Below are 12415 nucleotides of genomic sequence, written 5' to 3' on the forward strand. Positions count from 1 at the left end.
TATCTGTAAGCAAACTGACAATATAATTTGACTATAGATCCCAGAGTTCTTACAGCTTATATCCATTTTCAAACTTCAGCAACAGTTTGATTTGAAAGACATTCAATGAAACAAGACACTGTGGTGATTCAAGTTACACCCTGGGAAATGGATAAAGATAAATTTGCTGCAGGGTAGACAACAATGAGTACTTGTTAAAGGAGTTTGTCGAGAGATTACTGAGTGGAGTGTGTCAATGCTCAGTTGGAATTACTCCTGTTTATAATTGACATGAATGATTTGGATTAGGAACATAAGGTTCTTGTGGTGCAGTGGTAGTGTCCCTATTGCAGTGGGAGGCAATGGCCTAGTGGTATTATCACTGGACTGTTAATCTAGAGGCCGGACAACATTCTCGGGACCCACAGGTTCAAATCGTGCCACGACAGATGGTGGAATTTGAATCCAATAATAAAATATCTGGAATTAGAATCTAATGATGACCATGAATCCATTGTTGATTGTTGGAAAAACCCATCTGGTTCACTAATGTCCTTTAGGGAAGGAAACTGCCATCCTTTCCTGGACTGGCCTACATGTGACTCCAGACCCACAGCAATGTGGTTGACTCTTAACTGCCCTCTGGGCAATTAGGGATGGACAATAAATGCTGCCTAGACAGTGACGCCCTCATCTATAATAACATCTTTGACCAGGTTGACATTTTCCCTTTTGATCTATATCCAGAACTGCTCTTACACACAACTGAATATTTTTATTTCCTGTCACCAAATCACTTGTGGTATTTTTACATCTATTAACCACCAGTAAATCACCTGTGTTCTCCAATTGGTTAATTTACATGCAAAGCCCAGTAATGGCAATGCAGACTATCAAAGGTGAGGGGAAGGTATGGAGAGGGCCTGAAAAGGTTGATTTTTTTTTTGTTATTATTTTATGTCCAGAACTGCTCTTACACACAACTGTACATTTCTTTCCCCATTTCCAAAAGACTTGTGGTAATTTCTTTTCCATCCATTAACCACCATCAGTAAATCACCTATGTTTCTGATTGAATAATTAACATGTAACGAACAAGTTAATCTGGAAAATATCTGGATTAGGAACAGGAATATGCCATTCAGCCCATGAAGTCTCCACTATCATTTATTATAATTATGGCTGATCGAACACTTCAATGCCTTTTAAAAACACTTCTGTCTCAACTATTTACTCCATTGGCAATCAGAAATTTGTCCAACCCTTAAACATATTTGAAGACTGAGCAGAGAATTATTAAGATTTGCAATCCTCTAAATAAAAACAATTCTCTTCATCAACGTCCTAAATGGCTAACTTCTCAATAGCCTTCCTAATAGCTTTCTGCACCTACATTTTAGCCTTCAATGACTTGATTAGACCATAAGGCCAGAAGAAATAGGAACAGGAGTGGGCCGTTCAGCCCCTTGTGCCTGCTTCATCTTTCAATAGGATCATAACTGATTTGACATTCCTCAAGCCCACTTTCTTGCATTTTCCCAGCAAACCATCACAACATTCTGAGAGAAGAAATTCCTCCTCATCTCAGTCTTAAATTGGCAGCTAATTTTCAACAGTGTCACCTAGGATTCTTTGCGCATCTATACTTTTTAAGCTCTTGCCATTTAAGAAATACTCTGCAAATGTTAATCTTACCAAAATAGATAACCTCATATTTTTCCACATTGTATTCCATCTACCATTTTCTAGCCCATTCACTAAGCCCATTGAAATCCTCCTGAAGCCTCTTTACATCTTTCTCACAACACACATTCCTGCTTAGTTTCATATCATCTGCAAATTTGGAAAAAAATTCATTCGGCCCCACAATCAAATCATCCATATATGTTGAGAACAGCCAGGGCCCAAGTTCTGATCCTTGCAGTACCCCACTAGTCACAGTTTGCCAATGCAAGGATGACCCATTCGTTCCTACTCTCTATTTTCTGACGAATAGACAATCGTTAATCAATGCCAAGACACTACCTCCCACCCCACAATCTCTAATTTTGCTAAACAAACTACTATGGGAGACCTTATCACTCTGGGATGTAGGCATTTGAGTCCTGGGGATTTATTAACTTTCAGCCCCATTGATTTCTCCAGGATAACCTTCTTACTAATGCTAATTACCTTCAACCCATCATTCTTCCTAGTCACTTGAATCAAGCTCTAGGACATTTCTTTTATCTTCCTCAGTGAAAACAGACACAAAGTAATCATTCAGCTTCTCTGCCATTTCTCTATTTCTCATTATAAATTCTCCTGACTCCTGTAATGGACCCATATTCACCTCAGCAAAACATCTTTTTACATACTTAGAGAAGCTCCAGTTTTATGTTTTTGCCAGATTCATTCATATTCTTTTCTTCCTTTCCTTATCAATTTCCTGGTCCTCCTTGACTGTATTCTAAAGGCCTACCAATCCTCATATTTACTACAGTTTTCAACAACTTTAGAAATCTTTTCTTTTAACCTAATATGATCCTTAACTTTCTTTATCAGCCAAAATTGACTGACCTTTTTCAGAGTTTTTACATCTTGTAGAAATGTAGTCATGTAATAGCTCTTGAAATACTATCCATTGCCTAAGTACAGACATGCCTTTAAATGTATTTTCCAAACAGGGGTGACACAGTACCTAACTGGTTAGCCCTGCTGCCTCACAGCACCAGGGACCTGGATTCAATTCCAGCCTTGTGTGACCGCGTGTGTGGAATTTGCATGTTCTCCCCATGTCTGCATAGGTTTCCACTGAGTGCTCCAGTTTCCTCCCACAGTCCAAAGATAAGCAGGTTAGATTTGTGTGGAGAACGTTTGTGTGGAGTTTGCACAGTCGTCTGAGGCTGGAATCACACCTGAGTCCCTGGTGCTGAGACAGCAGTCCTAACCACTGAGCCACTGTGCCGCCCTTATTTAGCCCTTTGTCAACATGTAATATTATGAGTAAAGTAATCTGTCTTCTTGTTGGCTCCTCAACAAACTGCTCTATAAAGCAATCCCTAACTCCTTCCAGAAACTTGTCTTCTACAGCTTTAGTGCTCAATTGGTTTACCCACTCTCTATGCACATTGAAGTCACCCACGATTACTGTATTGCCCATGCCACATGCTTCTCATATCACAAAATTAATACCATATCCCTCACTACTGTTTGGTGGCCTATTAATAAGTTGAATGAATGTCTGCTGTCTCTTGCTGTTTCTCAGCTCCACTAAGGCGGATTGCACACATTGTTCTTCTGATCTGAGATCCTTCTTTACTAATGTACTGATCTCATCATTATTATCAACACAACCCCACCTCCTTTGCCCTTTTGTCTATCTTTCCTAAACATTAAACATCCTTGGTGACTGCCATTTCTCCTTGACATAAGTGACTTGAATTCTGAAATTCAATACGAAATCATAAATTTGTAGATGACTAGGAGCTGGATATGGAATTGAAGGAGACAACACAGAAACTATAGAACGAAATGGCTAAGATGCGTAAGTGAGTAGATAAATGGCAAATGTAATTTAAATGTAAATAATCACATTTAAAGATAAAAATGTGTTGCAATGGGCTATTGGTGAAGTGAAACTTGACTGAGTCTTAACAAACTCAGCATTAAATGTGGCCACCAGTGCAGAGCAACAACCAACAACCAACAAAGCCAATAAAATGTCAAAATTACATAGTCAAGATGTTAAAGGTGGTTGACTCTTAACTATCTTCTGGGCAATTAGAGAAGCACAATAAATGCTAGCTGGCGATGCCTACATCCTGTGAATGAGTAAAGAAAGTCAGACCTCCTGATCATTGACAAGGTCAAGTGTGGGATATGCACATTTGAGTTTGCATACCTCGGGACTGAGAAATTGGAGGTGCGATCTGTATTTGGGGGAGCAGTAATTTGTTTCGTAGTGACTGGAACCAAGTTGATCTCCTTGACTACGAGGTCCTTGATTGGTGTTGTTAACCTGGGCCAATCAAGGAGTCCTGGCTGACCAATATTAACAGGGGATTTAGAATCTCCTCACTTCAGGGGGCTGACTCCGAGCCAGCTGGCCACAGCTAGTGTATTGTGCGCAAGTAAATAAAGGGTGACTTGGTGACCGGATACAGGTTTTAAAAAAAGTTTCAAAAAAGATTAATCCTCTCCATCTCACCAGACAGTGAAGAAGGTTAGCTAAGGTTACAAACAGATCTTCATCAACTGGGTCACTGCACTGAAGATTGGCAGATGGAGTTTAATTTTGATAAAAGCAAGACATTGCACTTTGGTAAAACAAACAATGGTAGAGCTTATGCAAGTAAAAGTAGGGCTTTGGGTAGTGTTGTAGAACACAGATCTAGGGCTTCAGGTACATAATTCTTTGAATTTTGCATCACATATAGACAAGGTGGTTAAGAAGGTGTTTAGCATGTTTGCCTTCATTGCTCAGATCTCGGAGTATAGGAGTTGGGACATTATGTTGAGGTTGTACAGGATGTTGGTGAGGCCTCTTCTGGAGTACAGTTCCAGTTCTGGTCACCCTGTTATATGGAGGATATTATTAGACTGGAGAGAGTTCAGAAGAGAGTCACTAGGATGTTGCTAAGAATGGAGGGTTTTACTTATAAGGAGAGGCTGGAAGGCTGGGACTTTTTTTTGCTGGAGCATTGGAGGTTGAAAGGTGACCTTATAGAGTCATAGAGTCATACAGCATGGAAACAAACCCTTCGGTCCAACTGGTTCATGCCGAACATAGTTCCAATCTAAATTAGTCCTGTCTGCCTGCTCCTGGCCCATATCCCTCCAAATCTTTCCTATTCATGTACTTATCCAAATGCCTTTTAAACCCACATCCAACACTTCCTCAGGAAATTCATTCCACACACGAATCACCTTCTGTGTAAAAAAAAAATTAGAGTTTTATTAAGTTACGAGGGGTAGAGATAAGTTGAATGGCAGGTGTCATTTCCCTATGGTGGGGGATTTCAGGACCAGAGGAAATATTTTTAAGGTGAAAGGGGAAAGATTTAAAAAAGAAACGAGGGGCAACCTTTTTACACAGAGTGGTTTGTGTGTGGAATGAACATCCAGAGGAAGTGGTGGATGTGGGTACAGTTACAATGTTTAAAAGACATTTGGATAAGTACATGAATAAGAAATATTTGGAGGGATATGGGCCAAGCACAGGCAGGTGGGACTAGTTTAATTTGAGATTATGCTCGGCATGGACTGGTTGGACCAAAGGGTCTGTATTCGTACTGTCTGGGTCTTTGACTCTATGACTCGCCTCCGTTCCAAACACCAGAATACTCTCAATACCCAATGAATTGAAAGATCATAAGGTGTATACTGAAAGACTGTCAGTTCAAAAATAGCAGGTCAGGAGAGAAGGAGTGGAGATGTAATATCTAAATAAACTAGCAAACAGAGAGAAGCTGTTCATCAAACAGGTAAATCATGTGTCATGATAGAGATGGAAGTCAAAGATGAGAAAGTATTCCTGTATATTTGACACTTTTGCAGAAAGTATTGAATATCAGGAGGGGCAGGGGTGTGCTGTTTAGTGAAAACACATGTTAATACGTGACATTTAAAAGTTGAACACTCTAGAGGTTAAAACAAACACAATATTTGACTCAGAGGAAATGTCTTAATTATGATTAAAAGCTGAAATGTGCTCGATGACTACATTTGTAAGGGGGTGGTATGTTTCTGATGTTTAAATTGATTTTGTTTTGATTGAAATTACTGTGCTTATCTGACACACTTTCAGTTGCTCGCTCTTACACATTTTCTTTCTGTGGGACTTAAGTTTTCTCTTGTAGCACATTAGTCAATGGAATTGTCTATATTTCCTTGTGTGCATTTAAACAGATTAACAAACAGGTTAAAAACTTTATGCAGCTGATTGTTTCAAGAGTGGATTACTTTTCCTCTGTGGTTGAAGTGGAGATCATTGCATCTTCAAGGAGAAACATGGCGAAATATTCAAAGAAGAGAAGTTTTCACTTGAATTCTGAATTGTTCTATTCGACGTATTGGAACAAATACTTCTTTTTCTATTGTGTACATCAATTCTATTGCATTTTATATGAATCCATTAACTTGTTACTAGAGGGGTGAAACCTCTTAGTGTCTCTCATTCTGTCTTTATCCCACTCTGTTTGCCTCATACATTTTATTTCTGCATGCCTGCCTCTTTCAGTGCACACAGATAGTATACTGCTCCAACTGCAAAACATGATCTCCCCTTCCAGTTGTCAATCAACCCCTCAAATTCACTTTGGAAGATCTAACACAAATGTGAGTGGGGTACAGACTCTGTTGTCCAGAAAGGCTTTGTGGAGCAATTAGTAGTAGATCAGAGGGCTTGGATCGGAGGTTGGGAGACAGGAGAAACCTTAGCAGAATATGAACTCATTAATTTCTTATAAACTCTAAACAAAGTATAATATTTGAAATTCATTTACAAGGTGCACACAAATAAAATCTATATCTTTTGCAATGATCAGGGCATACAGAAATGAGAAAAAAATTTTTAAGAAATACAAGTATTATACAGATAAATAATAACTCAGCAAAGCCTAACAAAGTTTTTGAACGGTTGTGTACCTTCCGGTAGTTGGCTTGGGCATCCTTAAAACGCTGACTTAAGTTTCTAACACAATCTATGATCAGCTGCCAAGCTAGGTAGTTCTGAAGAGTACTAAAACAAAATAAGTATAACATTAGTAGTTGAAGTCCAATATAGTCAAAGCACAGAAATTGCTGTTGAAATACCTTTGCATTTACCTTTTTCCAGGCATTGTAGGAGGAAAGATTGAGCATTTTAAAAAGATGAGCCTCTCCAAATATGAAAAGGAGTTCCAAAACCATTCTAAAATCAGAGAGGTATACTTTAAAGACTAGGGGTCAGCAGAGTGTCCAGACAAGACCATCTTACATGAAGGGATTGAATATACCTGTATAACGTTAGTGACAGACACAATAACATGTTTACATGAAGTTCTTTTGTCTCTGGGTCATCAACGATAACAATTCTCTTAAACTGTTCAAAGAGGCTCCATTGACCTCTCTAAGACCATAGCATACAGGAGCAGAATTAGGCCTTTTGGTCCAGGTGGAGCACTGTTTTTTGGACTGGAGGCCTGTGACCAGCAGTGTTCCACAGGGATCGCTGCTGGGTCCACTGTTGTTTGTCATTTATATAAACAATTTGGATGAGAATTTAGGGAGCATGGTTGGTAAGTTTGCGGATGACACCAAAATTGATGGTATAGTGGACAGTGAAGAAGCTTGTCAAAGTTTACAAATAGATTTTGATCAATTGGCCAATTAGCTGAGGAGTGACAAATGGAGCTTATTTTGGATAAATACAAGGTGTTGCATTTTGGTAAGATAAACAAGGGTAGGACTTATACAATTAATGGTAGGTCCCTGGGGAGTGTTGCTGAACAAACAGACTGAGGGGTGCAGGTGTATAATTGCTTGAAACTAGAGTCACAGGTACACAGGGTGGTGAAGAAGGCACCAAAAACAGAAATTGCTGGAAAAGCTCAGCAGGTCTGGCAGCATCTGTGGAGAGAAATCGGAGTTAATGTTTTGGGTCGAGTGACCCTTCCTCAGAACTTGACACAAAACGTTAACTCTGATTTTTCTCCAAATACGTTGGCAGACCTGCTGAGCTTTTCCAGCAATTTCTGTTTTTGTTTCTGATTTACAGCATCCGCAGTTCTTTCGGTTTTTATTTGATGAAGACGACATTTGGCACGTTTGCCTTCATTGATCAGACCACTGAATATAGGAGTTGAAGCGTTTTACTGCAGTTGTACAGGACATTGGTGAGGCCACTTTTGGAGTACTGTGTACAGTTCTAGTCGCCGTGCCTAAAGGAAGGATATTACTAAATTGAAGAGGATGCAGAAAAGATTTACAAGGGTGTTACTGGGACTGGAGGGTTTGAGTTATAAGAAGTTGGATAGCCTGGGACTTTTTTCACTGGAGCGTAGGAGGTTGAGGGGGGACCTTATAGAGGTTTATAAAATAATGAGGGACATAAAGTGACTAGTACCTTTTCCCTCAGGTAGGGGAGTTCAAATCTAGAGGGCATAATTTAAGGTGAGAGGAGAAAGATTTAAAATGGATCTGAAGGGCAACTTTTTCTCACAGAGGGTGGATCGTACATGGAATGACTTACCAAAGGAAGTGGCAGATGCAGGTACAGTTACATCATTTGGACAGGTACATGAATAGGAAAGGTGTAGAGGGATATGGGCCAAACCCAGGCAACTAGGATTAGTTTAGTTTGGGAAACTTGGTCACCATGGAAGAATTGGACTAAAGGGTCAGTTTCTGTGCTGTATGATTCTCTGACTCTATGGATCTCCTCTGCCATTTGATCATGGCTGATATGTTTCTCAACCCCATTCTCTTGCCTTCTCCCTGTAACCTTTGATCCCCTTACTAATCAAGAACCTATCTATGTCTGTCTTAAATGCACTCAATGACTGTCACAGGTTCAAAACCCTATGGCTGAAGTATTTCCTCCTCCTCATCTCAGTTCCAAAGGATCGTCCCTTCACTCTAAAGTTGTGGCCATGGTCCTAGTGTCTCCAATTAGTGGAGACAACTTCTCCACATTCACTCTATCTGTTCCTCTTAGTATTCTGTAAGTTTCAATCATATCCCATCTGATGCTTCTAAACTCCATTGTGTCCAGACCCAGAGTTCTCAACTGCTCCTCATATTACAAGCCTTCCATCTCCAGGATGATTTTTTGTAAATCTCCCCTGCACTCCCTCCAACAGCATAGAACATAGAACAGGACAGCACAGTACAGGCCCTTCGGCCCACGATGTTGAGCTGAACTTTTACCCTAAACCTAAGGTCTATCTAACCTCCACCCCTACCTTATACTATCATCCATATGCCTATCTAATAGCTGCTTAAATGCCCCTAATGAGGCCGACTCCACTACCCTCTCCGGCAATGCATTCCACGCCCCTACCACTCTCTGAGTAAAGAACCTACCTCTGACGTCTCCCCTATATCTACCTCCACTCACTTTAAAACTATGCTCCCTCGTAACAGCTACCTCCACCCTAGGAAAAAGTCTCTGGGCTGTCCATTCTATCTATACCTCTGATCATTTTGTACACCTCTATCAAGTCACCTCTCATCCTTCGTCGTTCTAAAGAGAAAAGCCCTAGCTCTCTCAACCTTTCCTCGTAAGACCTTCCCTCCATTCCAGGCAACATCTTGGTAAATCTCCTCCGCACCTTTTCCAACGCTTCCACATCTTTCCTGTAATGAGGCGACCAGAACTGGATACAATACTCCAGATGTGGCCAAACCAGCAGCACATCCTTTCTTAGATACAGGGCCCAAAACTGCTCATAGCATTTTGAATACGGTCTGACCAAAGCCTTATACAGTCTCAGCTCTTGCATCCTAATTCTCTTGAAATGAATGCTAACATTGCACTTACCTTCCTAACTGCCAATTGAACCTGCATGTTAACCTTAGCAGAATCCTGATCTAGGATTCCCAAGTCCTTTTGTGCTTTAGATTTCTGAAGCCCTTCCCCATTTAGAAAATTGTCTGTGCCTCTATTCTTCCTACCATAGTGCATAACTTCACACATTCCCATATTGATTTCCATTTGCCACTTTGTGCCCGTTCTCCTAGCCTGTCCAAGTCTTTTGGCAGCTTCCTCAATACTACATGTCCCTGCACCTTTGTGTCATCTGAAAACTGAGCAGCAGTGTGCTCAGTTCCACTGTCCATCTCATTAATTTATAACATAAATAGTTGCGGTCCCAACATTGACCCCTGAGGAACTCTACTACTCACAAGCTACCATACAGAAAAAGAACTCTCTGCCTTTGGTCAGTCAGCAATCCTCTGTCAATTCCAGTACCTTGCTGCTAACACCAGGAGTTCTTAACTTATTTCGCAGCCTCCTGTGCGGCACCTTGTCAAAGGCCTTCTCGAGCTGCAAAAAGATCATGCCTACTTGTTCTCCTTTGTCTAACTTGCTTGTTACCTCTTCAAAGAATTCAACAGATTTGTCGGGCAAGACTTTCCCTTGACAAAGCCATGGTGACTCAGCCCTCTTTTACCAGGAATTTCCAAGTACTCCACAACCTTATCCTTAATAATGGAACCTAAAAACTTAAAAATAACCGAAATCAAGCTAACCGGACTATAGTTGTCAGTCTTCTGCCTCCCTCCCTCCTTAAACGTGGGAAATGACATTTTGTTTTGTTGGCATGAAACTGTTTCAAAGCAACAATCTGAGTCTTCTCTATATTCTGAATCTACAGCACTTCCCGCAGTTTTCGATTGGCAAGTACCACATGATGTAGTGGTATCTTTTCAGATTACACCTGGTTTAAGAAATCTCTTGGATTGGTTTTGATGGCCTGAAGGGACAGAAGGGAATTTTCTAAGAGATTTTCCCCTTATTGGTCCTCAGATTTTTTTTCTCACTGCTTTTCCTTCTTCCAGGAATTATGTGGCTGCAAGAGGGAGCTGTTGCAGCCATCATGATATGGGAGCAGGCACAATGGGCCAACTAGTCTTTTCCAAGCCACCAACTCGTTTGTTTGGATGTAAGCAATAAAATAATGGATAGCAGAATGTCATGCTAAGAGAACAATGAAATGGCAGTGTGGCTCTCGTTCTATTAAATACCTAGCAAATGGTAGGGAGAAGTTTGAGCTACAATTACATTGCGGGGAAAATTTCCTCTTGTGTAAGTAAAAATTTTGTGAAGGTCTTCACCTTCTGCATTTATCAATTTGCTTCAATAACAAAGGAACTTTTTCCATTGTGTTCAAAATATTTTCTAATGCACAACTGCCAAAGGAAAATCTATTCATGAGTTCGACTGGATTAGGGACATAGTGAGAAGATACAGGGAATGCTTAAAGATCACTGAAAGAGCAGAGCATTCAATGAGCTGAAGATCTTTTGCTGAAATTTCCTAAGTTCCAACTGAAAGTCAATCCCTGAAGTAAGGTATCAACTGACGTGGCCCAACATAAATCATTCTAAATTAACATTCTATTATGAATTTGAATTCTCCTGATTATATACGTCCAATATATGTACTGACTACATAAAGGTTGACTAGCATTATGTACGCAGTTGCCATGCTGAGTGTCTGATTTGTAAACTGCATAGTGAATAAGTGTCAGGACTTTCAAACCTTGACCCATGAACATATTGCAATACTCACTGTGGAACCCATGTGTAACATTTATTTGTCAGTTTCATCAACTACTCTTGCAAACCTCTCCATTATTACTGTACAAGTAAAGGATGTAATGTGCCTCTGACATGCATGAAAAACTATTGCAGCACCGGCTTTGAAATTGTTCACAAGGTGGGGCGTGGGGGAGTGACATGTCACTTTCCCACCATCATGTCCATGGGATTGGTGGTGGTGGTTGGGGCTGGGGCTGGGGCTGGAGGGGGGGTGCACTTGCAGGTTGAGGGGAATTGGAGTTGCCATAGATGTGTCCAAAATTAGTCTGTTAGCCTACCCCATGCAAATGAGGTTCCTTCATGCTGGCCCTGTGAACTCTGTAGGCGTCAGATGTGGTGGCTCTCTTTGGCACTGTAGTGTGATTCCCAGCTCAAAACCCATGATAACAGCTGCTGAGAAACTGCAAACTGAGCTACTAAGCTGCATAAAAAAATCAACTTTTTCCTAGCTACCATCAGTTCTGAGGAAGGGTCATTGGACCTGAAATGTTAACTCTGATTTCCCTTCACAGATGCTGCCAGACCTGCTGAGCATTTCCACTAACTTCTGAGAAACTTGATGGTCATTGGGCCCAACTTCATACAGACAAAAACCTGACAACTCTATGATTGTGATTTTTTTTATGGTCTAGGGACAATAGCTTGTGGGTAACATCCTTTTGAGGTTATCCACATTGGTGGCAGAAACAGGAAGGTAGCTAATTAATCGATTGGGAAAGGGGGAGGTGCAGTGAGACCTTGGTGTCCTGGTACACCAGTCATGGAAATAAGCAAAGGTCATGGGGTAAGCTATTTAGGACTGAAATGAGGAGAAATTTCTTCAGAGAGTGGCGAACTTGTGGAATTCTCTGCCTCAAAAAGTGGCTAAGGCCAAAACATTGATGGTTTTCAAGGAGTGAGATATAGTTCTCAGGCCTAGAGAGACCAAAGGGTATGGGGACAAAGTGGGAACAGGGAATGGAATTGGATGATCAGCCATGATCATATTGAATAGAACAGCAGGCTTGAGGGCAGAATGGCCTACTCCTGTGCCTGTTTTCTATATTTCTATTCCTTCATCTCAGTGTGAAAATAACACTCTTTTGTAAAACATTGTTTTATTTGTGGCAGAATGGGCAGCCACCATCAGCTTCTGTTTAAAACTACTTTG

General features: G+C 40.7%; 1 protein-coding gene across 4 annotated transcripts in view; it reads right to left on the reverse strand.

Annotated features, from left to right (window-relative positions):
• The window catches only part of mmel1 (membrane metallo-endopeptidase-like 1), a 64929-nt gene that overhangs the window by 28163 nt on the left and 24351 nt on the right, over positions 1 to 12415 (reverse strand). For all 4 annotated transcript variants that reach the window (XM_048615116.1, XM_048615114.1, XM_048615115.1 and 1 more), the window contains one exon: positions 6607 to 6700. In XM_048615116.1, coding sequence (XP_048471073.1) covers positions 6607 to 6700 — 94 coding nt within the window. The remainder of the gene's footprint in view (positions 1 to 6606; positions 6701 to 12415) is intronic.

Source organism: Rhincodon typus, chromosome 31, assembly GCF_021869965.1.
Source record: "Rhincodon typus isolate 14 chromosome 31, sRhiTyp1.1, whole genome shotgun sequence".
Lineage (NCBI taxonomy): Eukaryota > Metazoa > Chordata > Chondrichthyes > Orectolobiformes > Rhincodontidae > Rhincodon > Rhincodon typus.